The following is a 19,350-nucleotide window of genomic DNA, read 5'->3' as shown; positions in this document are numbered from 1 at the left end:
CAAGAGTAGTTGATCTGTAATTTCTCTGTGGTTAATGTGTATAACTGTCTCGGCCAGGACACTCTTGTAAAATAGATTCTTAATCTCATTGAGTTCTTCTTTGTTAAATAAATTATACATGAAAAAAAAAAACATTTAGCAATACAAATCATATTGCATTGTGTGAATTAGATTTGTATACGTCTGAAATCCAGAACACTGATCCTCTGTTGTCTTTCAAACAACAGGTCTTATTTGAAACTTACAAGGCAAAGAGGAAAAACAGTATGACTTAGGCATCAATGAAACATAGTACATTCATCTTGAGCCTGACCAAAGGTTCATACTGTTTTTATACTTAAAGGTTTTGTTTAATTTATAATAATTTCCCTGTTCTTTTTCTACTGGTGTTATTGCTCTTGAACACCCTCAAATTCAAGCTTGCATAAAACTTGTCAGTTTAGATGAAATACATGTTTTCATGAGAGATCCAGCTGTTTAATATACAGGAAAACAGAAAAAGGACCTGATATGGATTAAAAAGGATGATTTTGTTTAGAGACATATTCGGTTTCCATAACATCTTCCAATTCCTCTACAAATCAACTGGTGATGATAGATTTGTTTTACGCATGTTATTAGATTGTATGGGATGTTGCAAATGTACAGTACATGAAAGAACTTAGGCAAATGAAAAACAGGGCTGTTATTGCTGCAGTGGTGCAGACATGTGGTATCTGCTACTGTGGAAAATGACATGCGTGTGTTTGCAGATGAAATGTTGCAATTACAAATCTAACAGGTGATCAAACACTTTGCAAAAAGCAAATAAAGGTCTGACACAAGTCAATTCCACAGGCTTTAAACACAGAGAAATACTGTGTAGGTGTAAATCACACAGCCACTTCTGAGTGCACAGAAAGATAAGAGATTGGAAGAGACAGCAAAGCAATGTCAGCTGGATACGATATTTGTTTTGATAAGATTTGATTATAATGGGGCATTCTCTACTTTCAGCCGGGGAGTTCCTTTTTCACCCACTTTTTTCTTTTCACCCAACAAAACAAACATATCCCAAAACAAAACAGGAGAAGCATTATACATTATATTAATGAACATGTAGTGTCGCATACAGCCACAACAGCATTAAACACATGTTAAAAGTAATATCACATACCAAAAATAGCTTTAACAGTCCTTCTTCAAGGACTGATCATCTTTAACGTCAGGGGCTCAATGGACTCCATACTGAAACAAAACACAAGACAAGTGGTTTCTCTAATTTAATTGGATAATGTCTAAAATCCAAAGTAATCTCCAATACTACACTGATAATGTTTATGGGTCTAAATAAAAGCCAACTAAAAATATTAAAAGGGTTTTCCTTACTTTCCCGTTAGGGGTCGTGGGGAGCTGGAGCTGATCCCAGCTGTCATTGCGCAAGAGGCGGGGTACACTCTGGACTGTACGCCAGTCAATCACAGACATATAGAGACAGACAACCAGCCACATTCACATTCACACCTACGGGCCAATTTAGAGTCACCAGATATTAACCTAATGAGCATGTCTTTGGACTTTGGGAGGAGGCTGGAGTACCCGGAGAGAACCCACGCATGCACGGAGAGAACATGCAAACTCCGCACAGAGAGGCCCTGTCTGATGGGAATTCTAACCAGGAACCTCCTCGCTGCAACAGTGCTAACCACAGCACCACCGTGCAGCCCCAGAAAACATGATACCAAGCAATTTATGCTCTGAACAAGCCAAGCAGCTGACACCAAAAAGTTGCTTGTTTTGGATCAATTCCTTTAATATCACAAAATGTGTCTGTTTTGAAGACAAGAATGTTATGATGAGTGACATGGCCACATGAAATAAAAATAATTGCCATCTTGTTTTTGTTTTTTAATAGATCTGGCATTAATATGACCTTATTTGGTCAATAATAATTAATCTGATAAGCTATTACTGTTGCATTTAACTAAAGAACTGAAAGATTAAACTTTGTTCAAAGTCATAAAGATGAAAATGTGGTTGCCATATATTTTCCATATTGTTGTTCTTTTTATTCATTCGTGTTGATGGCTCAAAGTTCAATTTTGACCTTGGGAAAAGTAATTTAATCAAAAAATGTGAACAAGGCAGAACCTCGAGGAAAAGCAGACTGATGTTGAACAGCTGATCTGCTGAAACTGTGCTGGGGTTGAAAAGTGGGACAGAAGGAGATACAAAAAGAAGAATACAGACAAACAGAGTAACAACAACAACAATGAATACAATGTCAGTAATAATGGTAAAAGTGTCTGTAGTATTAGCAGTAACAGCAAAGTGTGATAATAGACATATCAGTCTAATATCAATGTGAGCAACTGTAATGATGATGAAACAGGGAGGAATGATATTATAGAGGTTGAAGTTGAGCAGCTCTAAGATTCACTTTAATATCTTTATTACTGATAATATATATAAGGCTGATATTAATAATTGTAGCTCTTAGATTCACTTAAATACTAAACTTATAATAAGAAATATTATATAAAGCTCATATTTTCCAGAGTTTTAAACCACATCTCAGTTGTAGGCCTACTGAGTGTTTGGGAACATTAGGGCTATATCAGTTTAACATCAAGAACCCTTCACTAAGGACAAGATAAACTCAGAAACAGTCAGGACATTTACAGAAGAGTCTTGATCACAACCTAAACAAGATGACAACCGAGTTATCTCCATGCATTTCCCTCCACTGATAAAGAATCTGTCTGAATCATTATACTGTAGGTGTCAAGATATTGATCTCCACGTGGAATAGGCTATGTCTCTTTATCGCAAGCCATTTTGGATTTAACACTGCTTTCCTCTCAAAGCACCATATTATCAAGTATAAGGACATGTAAAAATAATGTATGGAATGATTTGTTTTAATGATTTATTTTAACTGAGGATTTTTCAGCCCATTTTTGGCTTTATTTCTTCCATTTATTAGAAAAGGAACTTTAAAGAAATGTACATGCGCTATAGTTGAACAGTACGTTTTCACCAGCAGTTTTCACCAGCTAGTTTTTGTTAGAAAAACAAATTGATAAAATTGATAATCGCCTAGCTCTGTATCTTGGATTAGCCTACATATGATTAAAAAGGACTGACCATGATTATTGTGAGTAAGCTACAATAATAGCCTCATACTTTTATTCAACCATTTAAAAAGAACCACTCTAATAAATGATTTTTCAGACAAACACTGATATTAAACCGGTTAAACCCAGTCATAGATTGCTCTTCTCATTGGTGATGCTGGCCGAGCTGCTGTCGTCATCAACACAATGCAACCAACCCTTACTGCACCACTGCTACCTTTGTCCCGCCCCTATTTCTGTGTTACATATGCAATAGTCCTTTATTTAATAAAAAAGTTGCTATTTATTATATAATAAACATAGTGCATATGCTTATAAAGTGGGAACTCTAATAGTTTCATATTTACATGAATTGTAAGACGCCATATCACTATCAAAACGACCCGTTTACCGGCCTGTCAATCAATACTCATGCTCGGTTGAGACTGCAGAGCTTTTCCACGTCAGTGTGTTTACCAAGACCAGACTGACAGCTACAGGAAGGTGTTTCATTTATCCACGTATGGAGCACTTTTTGACGGGTGAATGAACAAGGGGTGTTTGGGTATACAACGTGATCACGCAGTGTAATGTTTGAGGTTATAAGAGTGCCATTTCGACGTGGTGAACTAAACTTTGCTCCTCTTCATTCACTGTTTGGCCGGCTAGCTTGCTAGCTTGCCGAGCGAGGCTAGCATTAGCAACAGCAAGACTCCATCTTTGAAGTGACAGACAAACACACAGGTAAAATACTTTATTTCTACAAACGCTCAAAACTAATTGTATATTATCTTCACTGGGGTCTTACTTTATTATTTCAGGAAACTAAAGCACTAGTTTATTCAGAGAATGGACGCTGACAAGTCGTGTACTAATAGTTAGTTGACACGCTAGCAAGTTGAGCTAGGTAGTTAGCTGTCAGGTTTCTGGGCTTGTAATTGATCTTGTTTATACTACAAACATGTTACCTATTCAGAAAATGTAAAGATAATAACGAATGTATTGGTCCTGCAATATTTAATTGTATTATTATTCGACTAGGGTGACTGTCAGCAGTCAGTAAACACCTCAGTGTGGTGGAGAGTTAGCTTGCTAGCTCTCCTCAGAGTAGTACAAGTTAATCTAATTAGCCAGCTAGCACCTTCACCGACAACCATCTCACTGGCCTTAGCTGTTTGACTGTATTATGTTGAAGTATGGAGGGCTTCACTCCAACAATGCAAGATTCACATTAGACATCTCCAGATTCTTGTCTTTAGTGGGATGTTTTTATATTTCCGGCATACTACTTTATCTTAAAGAAACATCAGTATCAGCTGTCACTCACACCTTAGACACCTTAGAGCAGGGATGGGTCACAGCAAGGGCCACATTCATTTAATTCTCACTGCCAGGGGGCCAAATTGTAGAATACAAAAAATGTTTACAGTCAATGTCTCAAATTTAACTCAACATATACCAGTGATCATATATTATTATGGACATATTTCTGGTTTTCATGATTTCATGGCTGATTTTGTCATGTTTTCTTCATGTTTCCAATTAATTGATGTGTAAAAATTAACCTGAGGGCCACATTGAGAGTTGATGGGGGGCCGCCAGTTGCCCACCCCTGCCTTAGAGCAAAAGAGGAAGCCTTGGATTTTCTCATCAACATCTGGTGAATTGTATCTCTGAAATGGCTATCATTATCACTAGAAATGGATTACAATTCAAAGGCTGTCGTTCAAAAATGTAACCCCCAAAAAGACAGTTTCCTTTAACATTTTTAATGGCTATGAACTTTTCCAAACAGCAGGGAGTCCTTTTGCCCCTGAACACATCTTGAAATGTAGCATAAGATACTGGCACAGAGGGGGGGACAGGTAAATGTTAACAGTTCTACAGTATGATTGATAGAGAGTATTAAGTAGAACAAGTCAGATTGATTAAAATGTATTTGTGGTTGAAGACAATGCTAAGAATGTAAACCATCTAAAGTGAACTTCAGATTTCTACGTTTTCAAAGAATTAAGATGTGTAAACTTCATGTGTATCAAAGAGTTATTTATGTTCCATAGCATTGGTTTTAATGAAGCTTCTGTTTGCTTCTGAGCTTAAGATCTTTGTCGTGACTATTGCAAGTTCACTTTAACTGTCCCTTTTGGTGTCTTTAGGTAACACAGATTTACTTACTGTAAATAGGACTTCCGCTTTCTTCATCTAAAAAAATGCTCTGTGGCTGGAAAGGAGAAATTATAAGCATCCAAAAACTGCAGACTGACTGGCTGTTGTGTTTAATTACATCTGAGATAGACTATTTAATCAATCAATAACAAATAAGAACTGCCTGACATTTATGATATTTATTGACACACAAACTTTATCTACAACCCCTAAGCATTACAGTTACAATATGTTTACATTCACCCTTCTGTTAGGGCTGGACGATACGACCTCAAATCAATATCACGATTAATTGAACATTTTATCAATAATTTCGTTTAGTTTTTTGCCCTCATAGTTCACTGACATGATATTTACTGTAAATATGCTCAACTATTGAAGCTGGGATATTTTTTCTAATGAAAGAGTGCCTATCTGATTAATTATTTTGTGTTCATTAATTGAATATTTCGAACTGAAATCAAAGCATTGCTTGAAATAAAAACAACACATTTTAGTTTTAAAGTACAAATTAACTTCTCTAAAACAGTAAAAAATAAATAACTTGCATTTCTTGCAGTTTATAAGCACATGAACTTTGTTTCTTATATAATAAATGTAGTTTCTCTACAGTTTTTCCACAGTGTTTACATTTGACTTATTTTTGTTCAGTGTCGTCTTCCCTAAAGACAAAATGACAGACTTTGCTTCCATGTCGCGGATTGGACGTGTCGTCAAGTTTCTCTGCCCTGAAAAAAATCGAAATCAACGTGGGCAAGATAACGTCGGTTAGAGGTTCTGAATGTCGGTTTCGATTAATTTTCGATTAATTGCCCAGCACTACCTTTTGTAACACATGGCAATATTTATATGATTGAAAACTTTTACATTTCAGTGTCAAACATAATAAGCAATATATTTTCCAAACAGATATCATCAGTGTTAAAGTCAATGACTGACTAATCAATGACTAATCGCTTAGCCCAATAAGGCACTCTGTTATTTTGTTATAAAAAATATAGGGACAGACGTAAAAGTAAGTTGTGATACTTTTACTCAAGCAAGAGCTATTCAGTTGTCAAATGTGTACCCTCAACTTACCTGCTTTTTCTAAGTCTGCTTTTCCTGCTCTGTGCACAGTGCAGCTGTATTATGTTGGAAGTAATATAATATTGGATTACGGCTCAACATCTTTGATTCAGGTAGTGGTTTAAAAACGTAATCTGTGCATTACTTGTGGAAACCTCCATCCGCTACAAGCTTATTACTCTGTTCATACATCCTAGCGGCTACCTGCCAAACCTTCATCCTTTTATCATTTGGAAAAGTCTGCTTACCATGAATTAAAGAAGTGGACTCAGCCACCCTGTTTCCACACTCAGAAACCTTCTCTTAAGTAAGAGTCTTATCTGGCATGGCTTTGAAGACCCAACGAAAAAGGTTAATCTGACCATTTGGAGGTATACTGCTGGTCAAATATGAACAGCATGTCATTTGGATTCTGTTTGGTTTTCCATATTGACTCTTGGCATTGTCAATGTACACATGGAATTTGATGTTTGGTTCAAACATTTTGTGTTCACTTTAGGTTAGAATCAGTACTTTACACCTTCTGATTTTTTCGTCACATCTTTTGCAGTATTTGAATTTTTTAGAATTTATATATTAGGATATTTTACATAAAAAAGAACGGGTGATTAATTATAGAAAACATTTGCCCTGTCTGGCAGTTGAAGTGACTGCTCAGAAGCCAGTAGTACCTCATTTATAGAGCTAGTATATGGTGATTTATTTTATCTAAATACTGTAGTTTTGGTTCTATGTTTCATTAAGTGTTTTTTGTTTGATCACACTTTCACCTGTTCATGCACCTATTTTTTTTATTTTTATTTTTTAAGATTTATTTTTGGGCTTTTTATGCCTTTAATGGAGAGATAGGACAGTGAATAGAGGTGGAAATCAGGGAGAGCGAGAGGGGATTGACATGCGGGAAAGGAGCCACAGGCTGGATTCGAACCTGGGCCACCGGCGTTGAGGACTACAGCCTCCATACATTGGCCGCGCGCACTAACCACTGCCCCACTGCGCCACCAGCGCCCCATGCACCTATTTTTTAAATTCAAGTCAAACAGTGATTTTTTTTAATATTCAAAGCTCTGTGCTAAAGATCCAGAAGCAACATTTACGGAGGTAATTTTCTTCCTTTTGAGTCTGGTGGTGTGTAGTGTTGTTTTACCTGAACTTCACACTATGAGATATCAAAGGCGTGTGAATGCTTCTGGAGCATCATGCCATTTCATCCAAACCGACTGTGACCTCTGTTAGAGTGTCAGTGTCATCAGAAGCAGCTGTCCTGTCAGCACGAACTGACGAGGAGCTGAAAAGACAGCAGAAGGACAAAATGTCTTCACCAGTCTGACTGATATCGGAATTTACTTTTAGACACAGTTAGCATACAGGGTTTCATGTTTACGTGCAACTGTTGCTTGAGAGACAGGAAGAAGAAGAGGGACATAAAATGAAAACATAAAAAGAAAAACAAATATTATCTTAAAAACTTTTCAAACAGTATGCTTTTTAGTTATGCTTTGACTGCTTTTAATTAAATATTTCCTTTTTAAGATCATTCTACAATGACAATGATATTTTGATTGAAGAACTTTGTAACAATGCATGAATACAAAGGGACTATAAATGACAACACTCGTGTTACAAGGGCTTGGATTGACTTTCTCTTTTCAAATATGAACTATTTTGTTTTCCTTTCAGAGCAGCAGCATGGTGGACAAAAATATCTACATCGTCCAGGGTGAAATAGGTACGGTTGTTGGAGCCATCAAGAGGAACTCCAGATGGAATTCCCACACACCACTGGTAAGTTACACACAACTAGAATGCTTAACCATTTTAATCGAGTTTGGGTTACAGTAGTTTTACTAAAGATGTTAAAACTGACTTAACATATCATTTTAATGAACATGTTCCCTGTCAGATCCAGATGTTATAAACCATACAGTGAGTGATAATAATAAAAAAAGAAACTTCTGTAGAGCACTTGCATATTGAATGCTGGTGTAGGAGGAAGAACATGTATTAGGTTGCATCTTGATGAATTCATTATATTTGTTGAGACAATGTTTACTTCATCGTTTTCTTTCTTTAACTTACTATCCTGCATGCAGTCCTGGTTCAGAAAAAAATACTGAGCATACACTAACACAACTGATGTAATGTCAAGGGTGCAATATAAGAAGGGCCTACATGAAAATGATGTTGTGAACAATGTCAAAAATCCCTCTCTGTCATCCCGTATGACTCACTAGAGATTTGTGATGGTGTAAGTACCTAAAAAGACCTGGCCTTCTACTTTGTAATTTTCCTATCAAGGCAAAGCTGTTAATGCTTTTCTCTATTCATGTTTTTAATCATTGATTTAAAGGGTTTACTAATGACAAACAAAAGAGCAACTACACCACAAAGAAACTGAGGATTACACTGTTTAAAATAAGATGATTATACAGAGAGAAAATTTCAAACTCACTTTGAGTCTGTGGCCTCAATGAGGACTGTAACCTCACATGGGGCGCCTGCTTTACTGACTGAGATAAACCAGTGTCCCAATATATTTAAGAAATTTCAGATTTTATTATTTTGTTCATTCAATCTCATCCTGAAACTGAGAAGTTAGTTATTAAATTAGTTTCTACTTCTCTGAAAGGCAAATGGTGTCCAAGATGTTCGCCAACACTGCCATCGTGTTCTCTTCTCATGTTTTATTTCTCTGCACAGGACGAAGAACAGGACCCATTACTTAACAGCTTTGGCCACCTCAAGGAAATACTCAACAACATTAAAGGTATGTGGGGTCTGTGGTAATGTAGGTAATGTGTAAATTGATGGGATCAACTCTGATGACCGTACCACACAGACAAATTCACTTTTTTTCCAATTGTTTTAACACATACATTTAATAAACCTTTGTGAAGAGATCCAGTCTGCACCATAGCTTCATGGGTTGCATATGTCACATGTTATATGTAGCCTCAAATAAATCTAAAACTGCACAAATTGGCAACATTTTGACCAGAGAGTTTCACCCAAAGGCAGATCACGCAACATGTACACTGCAACAAGGTGAAGTCAAAAGGGTAACTTTTTCATGTATTGGTTCAGTCGCATGTTATGGTTATCTCAGAGATTTTCCATTTTTAAAGAAGCCCTACCAATATCTTTAAAAATTATCTGCAACTGATCATCTACCAGTCCAATTTCTTCCCAAACAAAAGTGCTTAACTTTTAACTTGACTAAAATATAATTTTGGACACTCTTTGGGTCTAAGTCTGAAGATTGGACCAAATTCATGGCAGGCTGTTTGCTGGTGTGTTGATCATTTCGGAAGGCAATATATTTGGTACCTCGGTCTGATCTACTTATGCATAACTGGACTAGGTTTCAGCCTCGTGCTATGAGTGTTAGTGAGGTGAATACATCCAAAGGAAAGAAATTGGATACATTGACTGCTATGCCCTGCTTTTCCATCATCGTTTATCTGAATCCATTAGTACATTTTCAAATTAAGAGACATGACTACAAATGTAAAACTGCATTGCTTAATGCTGTTGGCATTAAAGCTGTTGGCAAGTATTAATCTGTACTTGATGCTTCAACTGGAAAATGACCTCCAAATCAGGGCCTCTTTAACTAAAAGGCCAAAGGTTAAGGATAAACATGGACTTTGTCCAGTCTAATCACACAATCACTTAGTGTGGTGATTGATCATTTGTAAGTCTAAGTGTTTGTAAATGCAGTGGTTCCTTTCTGACAGTGCCCCCCCTTTTTCTTCTGAGAGAAGCCCAAGCTGGCTCTGAGGACAATCCTGCATGTTGTCATGCCTTTGCAATGAAAGTCCTGGCAGCTTTTACAGCGTTACAGCTCCTCTTGTAGAAGTCATAAGCAATGGGAAAGATGCAACACATGGAGCTCCACAGCCTGAGCCCCCACTGCTGCTGCCTTCCTCCAGGGAATGCCTCTGCCACAGTGAGATGGACAGGCGCTGCTGGCTGTGGAGGAATCCACCACACTGGTTAACCCCCCTCTTTGTCTTTTCCTCTCCCTATAACCCCTTTCCCTTCAGCTCTCATATCAACGAAGGCTGTGTTCTCTGCCCCACATAAACCACTTCAATGTATTTGATCATAGTAGAATTGAAACGTTGAATTTAAATAATTTTAGGACATTTGCATAAATCCATGTCCAGGATGTTTAAGAGGCATGTTGTACCCTTAAGCCCAAATCCCCTGTGCACCTAGCCTCTCAAATGGTACATCCATGCCCTGATGAGAGACAAAATGAAGATCAAATAACCACAGTAGCTGAATTCTATGCTTGACAGACTGATCAATTTGTTTTGTTTTGAAAGCAGAGTAACTACCCTAATAGATCTCTAGCTGTGTCTCTCATACAGAAACGCAGCAATATTTTGGTAGGAGATCTTGTGGGTGGGCTCTGTTACTGCTGCTTGGAGCCTTTGCAGCGGCCCAGCTGTCTGCTTAATGAAAGCCCAGTAATTCCATTGACTCTGGTGTGTATCTCCGCTCACTCTAACAACAAAAGCCAACCAGCAGAGGAGATATGAATTGGGTTTCCCAGCCCTCTCTCTCTGGTCTCCCATTTTCTTTTCAGCGTTGTCTGTTGCCCTCACTCTTTGGCTGAGGGTTTCACTGCTCCGGGGGTTCAGTTCTGTTGTTTGTGATTGACAGGACCATGTGCCGTAGAGCTGGGGAGTAATGCAGCTGGAAGTATATCATCTGCAATTTTAGTTGGGTAAATATAGCAGGGAGTCTTGTCAAGCAGGGAGAAAAATTGCTCTGGGAAAGGAAGTGTTGTCTTTTCTATGAAATCAGGAAAAAAAAACGTCTTCAACTCCTGGAAAATGTGGTGCTCTCTCGATGCTTGAACAATGAGAGTACAGTTAGAGAAGCTCGGCCAACGATGGACCATATGTTGTGATGCAGCAGCTCCACCTTGCCCAGTCAGACAGGCCAATCTGCCACAGGAAGCAGGAGACTGTCCTCTGATTTAAGCGAGATGGTTTGGAATCAGCCTGATACCTAATGCTCCATCCCTAACCTCATTAGACCCATATAATTGAGTGCTTTCCACAGCTTTTGGACCAGCATCTGTTTATAATGTATACTGGTTTGCAAAGAAGTATTGTGTTTTATGTCCTACAAAATTTACTTTGTAGAACACATTGGTATTATGTCTATAATTAAAGAAGTTCTGCATTTAAGATTGTGCAGTTCTCAGAAGAATTATGGGAGCATCATTGAGCAATGAGATATTTCAAGTCATTTAAGCCAATATGAGAACACACACACTCCTGAGATTTTGTGGCTCAACCATCAGTTAAGTGTGTAGAGTAAGCTTAAAGATTCATGTCAGGCCCTCAAACCATTTGGAGCAGGATCTTCAGCTTATGCAAGTTTAAGTTCTTGTCATAATTGTTCGGTGCATCTGGCATATTCAACTAGACAAATAGTAGACAAAAAATATGAAAATAAATGTAGAATGTGGTGAGGGGCAGGATGTTAGAATTGGAGGTGTGTCATTTCCATTTTTGTCTATTTATAGTATTGATAAAACACACTTCAGAGGGCCTTGGTTGATAACAGGAAAATGTTCTGTGTTTAAAGCAAAAGAGGTGGGTGCTTTATTTTTCAAAATACAGACTTAAAACCTATGGGTCAGCTTAGCTTCAGCTTTTATCCCTCTGCATAAACAGATATCTGCCTATTTGTGCAATCAACAAATCTGTTAAGATTTGCACACCTCAAACTCTGGAAAGCCTGGTCCAAATATTCATTATCTATCGTGTAACTATCTTCTGGCTACACTAGAAGCACTTAAATATTGGCTGTTGATCGTTTTCAGAGATGGCTGACATATTAACATTTGTTAATTTATTTTAAATGTCTGTACGGCAATGTTTGAGTCCATCAGTTGACGGTAAGAATTCTGGCAAAAGAGCATATTTGTATTGTTTATAGTTAACAAAATAAGACACTTAAATGGGTTGCATTAAAATATAGGACCCTAATTTGAGCTACCAAACCTTGGACACCCATACAATCTTTTATTTTTTTATATACAGGTGCCTTGTTTCTTAAACCAAAATGTTGAGGTTACATATTGTTCAAAAATATGTGTTTGTGTCATAATTGATATTTTGAAATTTTCTTGACATTTTGAGCCTTTATTAATGATTGCTGTGGTAGGATATTACTTAATCAGTGATAGTTGGTGAACAGTCAGAACAGAGAAGTAGCCTTTATGGTGACAATAGCCATGTGGGCAGTGTTGTGTCTAAACTGGGTGCTATACGATGCTGACAAATTGACTCTGAAATTTGATTATTTGCTGGAGGCGTGTTGTGTCGTTATCAACCACAAAAGTATAAGAATACACTAATAGTATTATTGTCTTTGGTGCTATAACATCTCAAGCATTGTTCTGAGCCTTGGATTGAGTTTTGTCTCTTACTGACATTGACAAGGGGTCTCTTCCATATAAGATTGCCATCACACGGACAAATCTGTCTCAATCTCTTGTTGAATAATTCTGTGGATTTATTTTATTCCTACTATACCCTAGAGAGTACAAGAGCACAGAGAGCAGCCTTTTATTCTGACATACATTTTATTTTCTCTCCTTCTGCCCACCTATCTTTTTTTTATGTAGCACCTTTTTTATGCAAAAGTCACTGAGCCTCAGTTTCTCAAATCTTCAATTCTTTCCATCCACCCTTCCTCTCACATCAACCCCCTCTGCTGCAGCGAAGGTCAGATTTTTGACAAGTCTGCAGAAGAAACAGTCTGCTCCTAAATCCCTTCATTTTTATTCATACAAATACAGGTTTAGAGCTCCTTGCAGCCCCCCAGATACAAAGCCAGAGTGGCCTTTTGACTGACAGCTTTCTCCTTTTCTTTCAAACACTAACGAAATTCACAAGCACACCTCTAATTGACTCGAATCACCAACACAGCACCAGAGGAAGATATCAGGGGGCATGGCAGTGGATTTGCAGAGTGAACATTGTGGAGGATGATTTGATTACTCTCCAGCTGACCTTTATTATAATTATGCTGGTTTCCCCAAAGCAGGGAAAATGCAGAGCTAATTTGCCTTGGAATAGTGGTATTATTTCAAAACTGATGTGTTTGTAATCAGTGATCTTGAGGCCCAAACATGTTACATTAATTTTGTGCATACACTAATTCGTTCCGTCTGTTTGCAATAAAATCAAGTACTCATTTGCACCAGTTTACTTTTTTCTTCTCAATTTCACACTGCCTAATCCATGCGTTACTGACGATCTTACTAATTCATCACATTTTGCTGTCATGTCAGTCAGCAAGAGAGAATGCACACATGCCGCCCCTCTCAGTCTTATTTCAAGGTCAAGCCCGAGTGTATGTCGTCTTGGTCCCCAGCTGTGGTCAGGCTGGCACTGTGGGGCCTCCCAGGGGTCATAGCCCAAAAACTTGGGAACAAGTTGGGGCCTTTTAACCCCCCCTCCCCCCTCCTCCATACACACACACTTCCCTGCCACCTGATCTTCTCACATATATCACTCCAAATTGAATCGGAAGAAAGCAGCTGGGCGAGGAAGAGGAACCATAATTCATGTCGCTCAGCCACTTATGCAAATATGTTTACTCATGAAGGCATTCTGAGCAAGAAGAATCTGCCTCATGGCAATTCTTTACATGTCAGACACGTGGCCCCTGGTGTCCTGTAGCTTTAAGCATGGGATCACAGGTTAGACTACCAGTCCTACTGTCAGTCTTATTTTTCTTATATGGTCAACAGACAATAAACTGAGTGACCATAGTTTTATCTGACATGGCACCGAGTCAGATTTATTTTGATGTGGCTGGATAGATTACTTCCTTGATATTTGTGCACGCATAGGAAAATAATACAGCGCTCAAATATTTTTTAAATTGTTGGATAATCTATTATTTTTTATTCAAAATAACATATAAGAAAAGTATAAAAAAGACCATCACACTTTCTCAGTAAATGTCTAAAAAGGCTTGGTTGAGTCCAAAAAATAGTATATGATTTAAAGATTGAGTTTCCTATCATAGAAGATGAAAGTGTTGATATTTCATCTTCAAGACTAACTTGAATGGTGATAAGTTACAGGAATTGTCTGTTTCTTTTCTGTAAGCTGTCAAATGGCCCTTAGTTTCAACTAGAAGACTAGTGATGACTATTGAGCAATTAGGTCATCATTTTTTAACTGCTCTGTGAATCTTAAGCATGTTGACTAACTGTTTGGTATATTGAGACTGAATACAAAAGAAGGCAACAAAGCCTCGACTTGAAGCTGAACTGGAAAATGTTTGGTGCATTTTCCGGATTCTGAAACGTTTCCTCATTCAAATATTTGAATCGTCTTTTTAGTAATTCTGTTTAATGAATTATTGACTTGGCTAAATGTTACAGCTATAATGAAATGAAAATAAAACATTTTAAGACCTTCTCTTAATCCAAGCTTAGGTGTTAACATGAGATGTGATCCTCCATTTTTAGTAGTTGACTGATTCAGGTCTGTGTTACTGTTAAATGATCCAAACTACACAACATAACACCACAGAAAAAAAAATCCTTGCTGCATCTGTGTCTAGTTGTAATTCACGGTTTATAGGAGGCGACTCTATGGATTATACAGGTGTTATACATGGACAAGCCTTTGGCCTACAGGTTGTAAATGTCCCCATCAAAAGAGTGATGATTAATTGGTGGGCCCCCCCTCTCCAGACAGGCTGCCATCTAGTGCTAGTTAGTACTGTAGCTGTAAATCTGGCCAGTTAACAGTGCCCTAACCGGGGACTGACAGGCAGGGCTTAGGCCCAGTGTGAAGAGGGGATGCAACTGTTGTCCTGTCTCAGAGCCTCTCAACAATGTGCTGAGTGGATAGAGAGTCCCAGCAGAGGGCTATTAATCATGCTGGCCGGGGATGTCTGTTAGGTGTGAGGGGGGGTCGGGCTCAGGCATGGACGCAGTTGAGGGTGCCGTGGAGGATCTGGAAGTGCTGACAGGAACAGTGGGCAAGATTGGGGCAAAATAAACTAGCCCCCTTGAGCTCCAAAAGACAGAGGAGGAGATCGAGGGCCGAGTGTCTACAAAAAAAATAGGCTTTGCATTCATACTGAAGCCTCCAACAGACATTGAAGGGTTTCTGCACAAATATGAACTTATTTCAACCAGATTTATACAAAAATCCCCAGTGCTTCATGTTATCTTCTAAACAAAGTCACAGAAAAAAAAGATGATTGCATCGACACAATTTATAACTGCAGGAATGTGATTTTATATACATATACGTATATATGATAAATGATTTAAAAAAAACAATAATAATAATATAGAAATAAAATAAAAGGGGAGAAACAAGAAAAAAAAACAAGAACACATTTTTATAAATTAAAATAAAACCAAAGTTTTAAGTAACCTTAGTGTTCCTTAATAAACGAGGATAAGCACAATTGTTGGATAAAATCATTGCTGGTCAGTTGACCATGTCCACCAGAGCGGCCTATGTGGTGCTGGTTATTTGTTTTCCGGGCCTGTCCCACAGAGTCTAGACTGGATCAGTCAGGGTCTGGACCTTCTCTGAGTTGTCAGCTGAGACTGGATGGTGAGGATTTAGTGTTTTACTCCCTGCAGCCTGGATTGTGTTTAGATGTTCTGTTAAGCAGATTCTTATGAGGTGGTAATTGGGGTTCAGGATACCCCAACAGACACCCATCTTGTTTTAGTGTACCTCTGAGCTAATGGGCTTTGAGTTCAGTGCTGCTTTAATTACTCCTCACTGAGCTCCGAGCATCAATAAAACCGGTGGTATTAAGGTGGGTTTGGGATGTTTCAACACCTCTGAATGTAATGCTGACTCTCCACCGGAGGTCTACTCTAAAAAAAGACTTGGGTCTGCACGTGGTGACATGTTGATTGGCTAAACAGCATTTTTTTAGTTGGACTGAACAAGCTGGTATTGACAATATCTGAAGGTGTCAAGTGTAGGTTTTCAATGTGTAAATAAGTGTGTCTCCAAGTTTAGCCCCTGCGTAAGGCCGAGTTAGTGGGCATTTGAATTTTGTTGATATTTTTGGTGCATTATAGTCAACAGGCTGTCGTCTAATTGTGTCTGAAATAAGCAAAGTGCAACCAGTCATCCCAATCTGCTGCATACCACGATTTTTATTTTCATATAAGAGTAATGCATATTTTTAGCAGCTTGCATCATCAGAAAAAAAAATAGTTTAAGTTATTTTCAATTGTTTCTAGTCCCCTGTTGTTGTTTTTTTTTTCTTTTTTCAGCATGGCATGAGTTGAATTCTTTGAGCATACAGTATATGTACGCTTATGTGATTATGAGTTATAAGATATTACTTTACAAGAACTTAAAAAAAACACAACACCAAATAATGTGTATCCACTTAACAAGTTTGAGTTACCATTATTTTGTCTTTTACTGTCATTATTTTATTCAAGTGTCACTTTGTGTTGAAAAACTTGTCCCATAGCCAACACAGCCTGTTGTAAAATTATTATTTCTTTGGTTTGCTGGATGACCAAGTTAGCGATAGGAATGAGTAGTAGAGGAATAAATTGGAACTCTAAAGTACTGGTAATACATTTTAAGTCGTAAACATTCTCTCTTAGAAAACAAATGCAAATATGAATCAGCTTTAAGGTAAGTAAAATAGAATTTTGTTTTACTGTAATATTTTTGAAACAAGCTGTGGAAAAAATAAAAAAGCTAGCTTGGGCTACCAGATTCAAACCACATCAGATGAAAGGTTTATTGTGCTTTAAACTGAATCTCATCTAACCGTTTCACATTATTTTGTCAATGTTTGTTAAAGATTGCTGGCTTCTTTTGTAATCATCTGTCTTGAACTGCTTTGTCCTGACACTCTGTGGCACGGTGCAGAGATGTCGGCTTACAGCTTATTGATGAAAAACGACCCCGACATAAATAAGACTAAGTATGCTAATGTCACAGAGTGTAGTTTGACTTGTCTGGGACTTGTATTATGTGGAGAATGCATAAGTCATAACTAGTTAATGGTGTCGCCACCATTCTGACGTCTGCTATGTTGCCATGCTTTCAGTTGTAAAATGTGTTTGTGAGAGCACAGACTAAAATAGGCGCTTCAAATCCTCTGTACCTTTGACAGAGGCCTATAACTCCATATTGATAGTTATATAGGGTAAAGTCCTGTAAAGTGGGCTTCACACTGCCCTGTTTATTATCATGAACAAACAATGTTCTGCAGGGTGAATCACAATGGAAAGTCTGGGGTAAAGAATTGAGGCTGTTGTTGATAATCTTCTCAGACGGACAGCAAAGCTGGTCAAATCAAAGCACACAGTCCACTCGCTGTGGAAGCAGCAATGGAACGGAGGTGTTGGCTGTGGAGGGGGATGGAGGAGGGTGAGGGGTTGTTGTGGTAGAAAATAAGGGGCCCATATTAGTATTTTGGTGAGGCACTGTCTTGCTGTCTTGCTTGTGTGGCGCTCACATCCTTAAGCCTTTGGTGTCTCAGTGTGAATCCCACACTGCCTTGATGGACTGGGTTAATAAACCTCTCAGCAACCATCCCTCCCACACACACAGAGAAAGACAAACCGAACACACACACACACACACACACACACACACACACACACACACACACACACACACACACATGTGAAGTCTCTTAACACACACAGCTGCTTGTTATTTCATGCCCCATAAGGGTGCTGTGACCACGGACATTGTAATACACATATCCAATTAGCTAAGCATTGAATCACACATCGGTCTCAAGCTGGGATTCTCACAGATACATACATGCTCACTTTGAGAAGACATGGAATCTATTTTCTTATTTGCCTCTCATCACAAACGAGTGCTTTTTGTAACAAACACGACTGCACTCACATTGGATCATTTATTTTAGCAGAGGGACTCTCTCTTTTTTTTGTGTTCACTTCATATTGTTTATAAGGCTAAACACAGTTTTCACTGGTTAACAGAGCAGGTTGGTGTATACGGTGAGAAAAGACAACATCAGATAAGTAAAACCACCGACTGAAAAACGTATTTAGTCCATAGTTAAAAGAGACATTAATTTGCAGGATCTTGTTTTATCAGTTAAGAGCATACTATGAGTTCCTTAACAGATACTAGTCATTGAAGAAGACTTGATGCTAAAACAGTCATTAGTACATTGGTCTCTTAAATGTTTGTTATTCAGTTGTTTTTCATTGAATGAATGTGTAATACATATATATCCTCTGCATGTTCATAAAAAACCTTTATTCAAGTTTTCATTATGGAAAAAGTTGATCCAATACTTTTTATCAAACCAAATTCTTTTGACATGACTAGTGAGAGTCTGAATACTTATCCTAGTGAGAGTCTGAATACTTATCCAGTGAATATGGAAAGACTGATCCTTGGTTTCATTTGAATGAAATCACTCTACAAACTCTGCACAACATCCATACGGTTGTCATCCCCCTCATCCCCCTCCTGCTTGGAACAGGACACTAGCACAAGGCACTCGCCTTTGAGTGGACACCCAGAATTAAAAAAAGCTGTCCTATTTCTGGGCTGCAGCTGGGGGTTTGAAAGGAGTGTGTGCTGTAAAGGTGACATGGGTCAAAAGTTTCTTGTCAAATGATGGTGGGAGGAGGAGAACAGGCGTGCATGTTCTAAGGGGGTTGGGGGGGGGGGGATTAAACAACTGGCCACATTTCGTAGCACAAATATTGAATCAAAAAGAGGTGACACATGCAGCAGGAGTGCTTTAAACCTGTTGACTCACCCCTTCTTAAATAGAGTGGGATCAGCACCGCTGATAACAAATTTTAACAAAAGCTGCCTGCTGACAAGGGAGGGAGCCGAGCAGGCCGGTGTGGAACAGTGCAGCTGACGACGAGACATGCTAACAACCTGGGACAACAAGGAGGTGTTGATTGCTCTGAAAGCAAAATAGACCTGCCGATATGTACAACCACGTTCCCTCCCTGCTGTCTGGTCCACTG

The 19,350-nt window shown here is 38.4% G+C and overlaps 1 protein-coding gene across 3 annotated transcripts in view; it reads left to right on the top strand.

The window, feature by feature from the left end:
* Positions 1 to 3,563: 3,563 nt before the first annotated feature.
* Positions 3,564 to 19,350, top strand: part of gbf1 (golgi brefeldin A resistant guanine nucleotide exchange factor 1) — a 71,328-nt gene continuing 55,541 nt past the window's right edge. For 2 of the 3 annotated variants that reach the window (XM_061040508.1, XM_061040506.1), the window contains exons 1-3: positions 3,564 to 3,839; positions 8,010 to 8,114; positions 9,030 to 9,096. In XM_061040508.1, coding sequence (XP_060896491.1) covers positions 8,019 to 8,114; positions 9,030 to 9,096 — 163 coding nt within the window. In that variant the 5' untranslated portion in view covers positions 3,564 to 3,839; positions 8,010 to 8,018. The remainder of the gene's footprint in view (positions 3,840 to 8,009; positions 8,115 to 9,029; positions 9,097 to 19,350) is intronic. The other variant, XM_061040507.1, reaches the window with a different exon arrangement.

The sequence above is a fragment of the Labrus mixtus genome, chromosome 6, assembly GCF_963584025.1.
Source record: "Labrus mixtus chromosome 6, fLabMix1.1, whole genome shotgun sequence".
Classification (NCBI taxonomy): Eukaryota; Metazoa; Chordata; class Actinopteri; order Labriformes; family Labridae; genus Labrus; species Labrus mixtus.
This window is presented reverse-complemented; position numbering and strand designations above follow the sequence as displayed.